This window comes from Hippoglossus hippoglossus, chromosome 17, assembly GCF_009819705.1.
Source record: "Hippoglossus hippoglossus isolate fHipHip1 chromosome 17, fHipHip1.pri, whole genome shotgun sequence".
In the NCBI taxonomy this organism is placed as follows: domain Eukaryota; kingdom Metazoa; phylum Chordata; class Actinopteri; order Pleuronectiformes; family Pleuronectidae; genus Hippoglossus; species Hippoglossus hippoglossus.
Window position 1 is genome coordinate 24362274 of NC_047167.1, and position 6784 is coordinate 24369057.

The following is a 6784-nucleotide window of genomic DNA, read 5'->3' on the forward strand; positions in this document are numbered from 1 at the left end:
TGGTCATCTCTCTCCTAGACTACTGCCCCTCCCTCCTGGCAGGTCTACCTGCTGCTGCCCTCCGACCTCTGCAGCTCATCCAGGAAGCAGCAGCTCCACTGGTCTTTAACCTGAGTTCACTCACACCACTCCGCTCCTTCACTGGTTACCAGTAGCTGCCCTCATCCGTTTCCAAACACTAGTACTTGGTACCGTGCTGTGAACGGATCGGGTCCAGTCTACATCCAGGACATGGTCAAACGTTACACCCCAGCCCGTCCACTCCGCTCTGCTTCGGGCAATCGGCTTGTTGCTCCCTCACTATGAGCTAAACACTCAACAACATCACGACTGTTTGTTGTCCTGGCTCCTAGACGGTGGAACGAGCTCCTCATGGACATCCGGACAGCAGAAAGTTTACACATCTTCAGCCGCAAACTAAAAACACACCTCTTCTGACTATACCTTGAATAACATTTTTAAACTAACAATTTAGTAGCACTTAAATGGCACTTTGTAGTTTCTCTTTTTTGATGAAATTGTACTTTCTCTATTCTAGTTGTTCTGGTTTGTTCCTCATGGTTGATGCACTGATTGTAAGTCGCTTTGGATAAAAGCGTCAGCTCAATGAAATGTGATGTAATGTAATGTACTGATATAACTCCCGTCATGTTCTGAGGCACGTTCAGTTTCCTTTGTTTAATCTTTAATCTAAACATCGTAAACGAGTGAATTTAAAAGACTATGAAGATGAAATATATACATTTATAAATACATACACACTTATACACATCCAGCTCCATCTTGTTTTCAACAGCAGACATTTGAAGCTTCAACACGAGCAGCGTGTCAGAGACTGAAGTTTCATAACGTTCCCGTCATGATCGTTTCACTGCTGAACTCAGTTTATTATTTTGGTTTCCTCTTTACAAACTCCCCCTCATCAGAAAACCACACGACAGCTTCAGCTGAACCAGCTTCCGCCTCCTCTGTGGGCCGCAGGGGCTGATGGGAGGTTCGAGGACCCATCTGACCTCGTCCTCGTTAGAGCGCCACTTCTCCTCAGGTTCACCCGAGGAAACACCCTGCACAACATGCTTCTCCTCCCAGCGGCTGCTCTGTGCTGCCTGTGTTCAGGTGAGTGTTTCCAGCCAATCAGGGGCTAACACGCTCCACCTCACCGCCACTCTCACCTCCGTCCATCTGTCTGTCTACAGCGCTGGTTGCCATGGCAGCAGAGCTGACTCAGGACCAGTTGTCTTTGACCATGAGAGTTGGTGACCGGGCCTCGTTCAGCTGTGGAGGAACTGATCAGTGTGGCAGGATATTCTGGTTTCAGAAGAAAGACACAGGAACATTCAGACAGATTCTTTATATTAGAACAAGGGATGGTTATATTTATAAGGGTTTCAATCATCCTCAGAAAGACGACTTCACAGCTGAGAGAGAACAGAACAGCTGGGAGTTGAAGATAAAGAAAGTTAAACCCTCTCATGCAGCCACGTACTACTGCGCCTGTTGGAAGTCTGGAACCCACAGTGAGAAATGATGTGTGCAGCCTGAACAAAAACCAGCATGAGGATCAGTGGAAGAGAGAAGTAAACCACAGCGTCACATGTCTCACCTCCATCCGACAGCTGTTCTCCACCTTTCTATTCTAAAGACTCATACGTTCAGCGACGTTTCCTCAGGTTTGCTGTCGTTCCACAGACGAACCTTTTCCATCGCCGCCCTTTAAAGGCCCAATCAGAGCAGGCGTCTCGTCTCCAACTGGTTCTTTCTGTTTGGACGGCCAGAGGAATCGGGCCTGGAACAGAACTCTGACAGTTCAACCCTCACACCAACACTTTGCTGATCCAGAAGAAAGAAGCGCTAACGTTCGGGGCTCAGGTGGAAAAGGAGAGGACAAAGAAGAACTAGAGTCACTGAGCTGTGGTCGTAGTCCTCCACCAACCAGGGCAGTTTCAGTCCCTCCAGCTGGGACATGGGACACTCACATTAATATGAGGTCACTGGGACCTTTGACCTCTGGAGTCTAATAATTGAATCTTTGAGTCCAAGTGATAACTGGTTCAAATATGAAGAAACTCTCTGAAGACATGCTTGATGGAAACGTGTTAAAGAGGACAAACACATGTTCTGTGAGGCCACAGTGACCTTGACCTTTGACCTTTGACCACCAGGTTCTAATCAGGTCGTCCCTGAGTCCAAGTGAAGGTTTGTAGCAGATTTGAAGAAACTCCGTCAAGGTGTTTGTGAGATATCGTGTTCACAAGACTGGGACGGACAATCTGAAACAAGAAGAAGAGAAAAGTTACTAAATTCATGAAATCGTGTGAAACGTGAAAATCATCAGGAGCAACAACGCTAACGTTTTATATCGTAGTAATGATGTTTCATAATGAACTCAGCGTCAGTTATAGCACATGATGACAAACGATTGGTTAATCCTGATAAGCTGCGTCTGTCATCTTATTGGTCGCTACACTTTATGATGTCATTTTATGACATCATCATGACATCATCATGACATCGTATACCCTTTACCCGCCAATAAACCGAACCTGCTAATATTTGCTTATAATCACTAAACACAAAGACCAGCTGAGTTCTGAAAGTATTGGACAAAATCAAAGTTTGACCTGATGGTGGCGCTACATGAAAAGTCCGAGGCTCATCAGAGTTAGTGCGGTTCATCCTGAGGGGAACATGAATGTTGTGCTGGCGTGAACATGAGAGAAACACCGTTGAGCTCAGACGGTTTTTGTCTGAGTCTCTTTCACTGTGGATGTTAATCTTCGGCTCAGGAACCAAATTGTTCGTAACTGGTAAGAAACACTTTTCTTTCCCTTCACTGGTTCCACTGTTGAAAATGTGATGAAAAGAGTTTGAACCATGTTTGATTTTTCCTCGTTAGGACAAACTTCCTCTTACAGACTTTCTGAAATGAACAAACGTGTGACAGTGAAATGTCGCTGCACATCAGACAAATCCTCTTTTTCTGCTTCAGGTTTGTTCAGAGTCTAAAAAGTCTAAAACGTTTTCTGGATTCTCTTCAGCTGCTGCAGAAGGAATCGGAGTTTTCTTTCCTCGCTCCTGAAATAAATTCACTGCTTCACGAGCGTCCGTCGAACCTTCTGCCCCGAGCGCTTTGAGACGGACTCGTTCTCCTTCTTACACCTCAAACGCTCAACTTTCTGTTTCAAAAATAAGATAAATTAACTAAGTTGTCGTCTCAGGATGAATATTTTAAATTAAATCAGCATTTTCACAATAACATAAAATCTACTTAAATAATTATGAAAGTTGCTTAAAAATACCAGACTGATATTTAGGTTTTTAATATAATGCCTGCTGATAAATATCAATCTATATATTTTACTAACTCACGGGAAATACATTTAGTATTTAACGTTAAAGATGTTGTTCTGATGAATGCAATTGCCCTTTAATGGCGAATGAGGATTTTTGTGTATAAACAATAATGAGAAATATATTTGGAATAAATTAAAGATAAATAGGTTTGTCAATAGACAAATGTTTTTTCATTTTATCCCAAATATTTGTCTTATGATAATATTCTTAATATGACTTAAATATTTCTTGTACCACAACTTATATTTGGTTTGATGTAGAATTTGTTAGAAGTTATGAGGGAACATTTCAGTGTAAATACATCATCATGCAATTATAAATATTTAGTACTCAACCGACATAAAATAGATATTTGTATACGTATATATGAATACGTATAAACAAATCGTATATATCTGTCTCAGTATAAAAGATAGTTACACCTTCACACTTTGTAATAAACAACAAATGATGTGACCATTAATGTTTTGTGTGTATTAGCAACACAATCCTGTAATATTGATATCTTTCATTGTATTTTAAATGATAGAACATGTACACACATTGACAATATGATAGAAATAGTGATAAATATATGAATCTATGATGAAATGAAGTTGAAAGGCTGTGACTGTCGCTCTGATGATACATGTGATGTATAACGATGCCGTGCAGCAGCTGAATCTATCTGTGAAGTATCGATGAGCTGTTTCCAGGATCAGACTGTGAAGTGCAGAGCTGCTGTTCATGTGCATGTGTGTTGTCAAACGTCAGATACGCCGGTGGTGAAGCCCGTGGTGAGCGTGTACCCGGCAGCATCCAAAGACGCCCTGGACAGGAAGAGCTCCCTGCTGTGTGTGGCCTCGAACATGTCTCCTCCTCTGGTCCAGTTCTCCTGGACAAGACAGAGGGAGGGTGAGAAGCCGTCCCCTGCAGAGGGAGAGCAGCTGGAGCTCAGAGAGGAAGGACGCACCGCCTCCATCATGGTGGTCGACCGGGACGCTTCCTACACGTACACATACAGCTGCCACGTCAGGCATGAGGATGTCACAGTGGAGGCCCCGGCAGAGCAAGGTGAAGGAGGTTTGGTGACTGTGGTGAGCTTCATGTGTCTGTGTCTTTATTCCAGAGCGTGGACTTTCACTTTGAGAGCAGGACTTATTGATTTCACATTTTGTAAAGCTTTCGTTCAAACCCCTGCACTTGCACTCAAATAGCCTCTGCTTGTGCTCAAACTGAGGCCAAAACCAGGATCTCAGCTTCAGCTTCAGCTTCACTTCTGACAGGAAGCCGGTGTCGTCATGAAGCCGCGGAGGGCCTGCGTACGTGAACCTGGTTAAATTAGCCGCCCGTCCGGCACGCTCACAGATGTGGACACTAACGCACTTACAACGAGGACGGGACAATTTCATTTGTCAATATTACACCTGGAATTCTATTGGTCGGGAAATGTTGACAGATTTGTTGCAAATAACAATCTGAGAGCAGAAGTTTCACGTGCACAGAAGCAACGTGAACACGAGGAGAAGCTGAAGCTGGAGCTGTCATAGCCACAAAATATCTGAGTGCAAGCAACTAAATATCTGAGCGCAAGCAACTAAATATCTGAGCACAAGCAACTAAATATCTGAGCACAAGCAACTAAATATCTGAGCACAAGCAACTAAATATCTGAGCACAAGCAATTAAATATCTGAGCACAAGCAACTAAATATCTGAGCACAAGCAGGGTCAGTCTGAGAGTGAATGTGGGGTTTTGAGTGAAAGCATTATAAAATCTGAACATGAAAGATAAGATGAGCTAAGTTCTGCCTTCAAACTAAAAGACCAAGCTCTGAAAAACTCATGTGGAGACTGAGCCCGACTTCTTGAATTCTTTCAGTGGTTTGTGCACTTCCAGCACCGACGCCTCCAGCACAGACGACTCCAGCACCGACGACTCCAGCACAGACGCCTCCAGCACAGACGACTCCAGCACAGACGACTCCAGCACAGACGACTCCAGCACCGATGACTCCAGCACAGACGACTCCAGCACAGACGACTCAAATACTGACGACTCCAGCTCAGACGACTCCAGCACAGACGACTCCAGCACAGACGACTCCAGCACCGATGACTCCAGCACAGACGACTCCAGCACAGACGACTCAAATACTGACGACTCCAGCACCGACGGCTCCAGCACCGACGACTCCAGCACCGACGCCTCCAGCACCGACGCCTCCAGCACAGACGGCTCCAGCACAGACGGCTCCAGCACAGACGACTCCAGCACAGACGACTCCAGCACCGACGACTCCAGCACAGACGACTCAAGCACCGGCAACTCCAGCACAGACGACTCCAGCACCGACGGCTCCAGCACCGACGTCTCCAGCACAGACGGCTCCAGCACAGACGACTCCAGCACAGACGACTCCAGCACAGACGGCTCCAGCACAGACGACTCCAGCACCGACGGCTCCAGCACAGACGACTCCAGCACAGACGACTCCAGCACCGACGACTCCAGCACCGACGGCTCCAGCACCGACGCCTCCAGCACAGACGACTCCAGCACAGACGCCTCCAGCACAGACGACTCCAGCACTGACGGCTCCAGCACCGACGCCTCCAGCACCGACGGCTCCAGCACAGACGGCTCCAGCACAGACGGCTCCAGCGGCCTGGGCCTGGTCTGAGCGGCAGGTGAAGCTGCTGTGTCTGCTCTACACGCTGCTGATGGTGAAGAGTCTGGTTTACTGCTGTGGACTCGCTCTGATCCACATCCTGAGAAACAGGGAGCGTCCGGCCGCTGCACACGAGACGACGGAGTTTCCTGCAGCAGCTTCAACTTCTCACTGACTCCTGTTGAGTTCACTCTGCTTCTCTTTTCACTTCAAACATTTGTCTGAACTGTAACTTTGCAAAGTATAAAATAAAGGTTTTTTTATGCTGAAGACATTAAACATCAAAATGAAACACATCTCATCTCCTTTACATCTGATGTGATCTGACTCCTCGTCTTTGTGCATCAATAATAATTCACACTGACGCTCTTTCACATTAACCCTGTGTTGCATGAATTATTACTTAACATGTTAGAAACAGGTTTTAATGTGTTTTATGCTGCACAACAAGAAAACAAGTGGTTTAAATACAAAGTACAAAAATAACACAACCGTAATATAATGATAAATACATATTGTTTGATACATACATGTATTTACTAACAGTGAAGCATGTTCAGTATTTTATCCTCTAGGACAGAAATTAATAACTGAATGAACTTATTTACTAGTGATTTATACAAAAGTAAGAATTTCTTCTGTTGAAACTATGATTTCCAGTTGATAAAAGTAAAATCCAGATAATGATATAAAATAAAAAAATATTCTTAAACTAAAAACATGTTTTTCCTGATAAAAACAGACGTATTGTTTATCACTGTATTTCAGTACGATTGAGA

At 44.8% G+C, this 6784-nt stretch overlaps 1 protein-coding gene across 1 annotated transcript; it reads left to right on the forward strand.

Moving 5' to 3' along the window:
• The first annotated feature begins 969 nt into the window (after positions 1 to 969).
• Positions 970 to 6322, forward strand: LOC117778390 (flocculation protein FLO11-like). Its single transcript, XM_034613893.1, has 6 exons — positions 970 to 1116; positions 1197 to 1526; positions 2694 to 2807; positions 4102 to 4407; positions 5216 to 5224; positions 5498 to 6322. The coding sequence occupies exons 1-6, from the start codon at positions 1074 to 1076 to the stop codon at positions 6178 to 6180; spliced, it is 1485 nt and encodes a 494-aa protein (XP_034469784.1). The 5' UTR covers positions 970 to 1073; the 3' UTR covers positions 6181 to 6322.
• Positions 6323 to 6784: the final 462 nt, after the last annotated feature.

Bases quoted from the DNA above. Each gene is read 5' to 3' on its own strand.
- LOC117778390 (XM_034613893.1), top strand. From the start codon at position 1,074: ATGCTTCTCCTCCCAGCGGCTGCTCTGTGCTGCCTGTGTTCAG. The intron at 1,117-1,196 runs GTGAGTGTTTCC...GTCTGTCTACAG, and splicing joins TCTGTGCTGCCTGTGTTCAG to CGCTGGTTGCCATGGCAGCA. The intron at 1,527-2,693 runs GATGTGTGCAGC...GGGGAACATGAA, and splicing joins TGGAACCCACAGTGAGAAAT to TGTTGTGCTGGCGTGAACAT.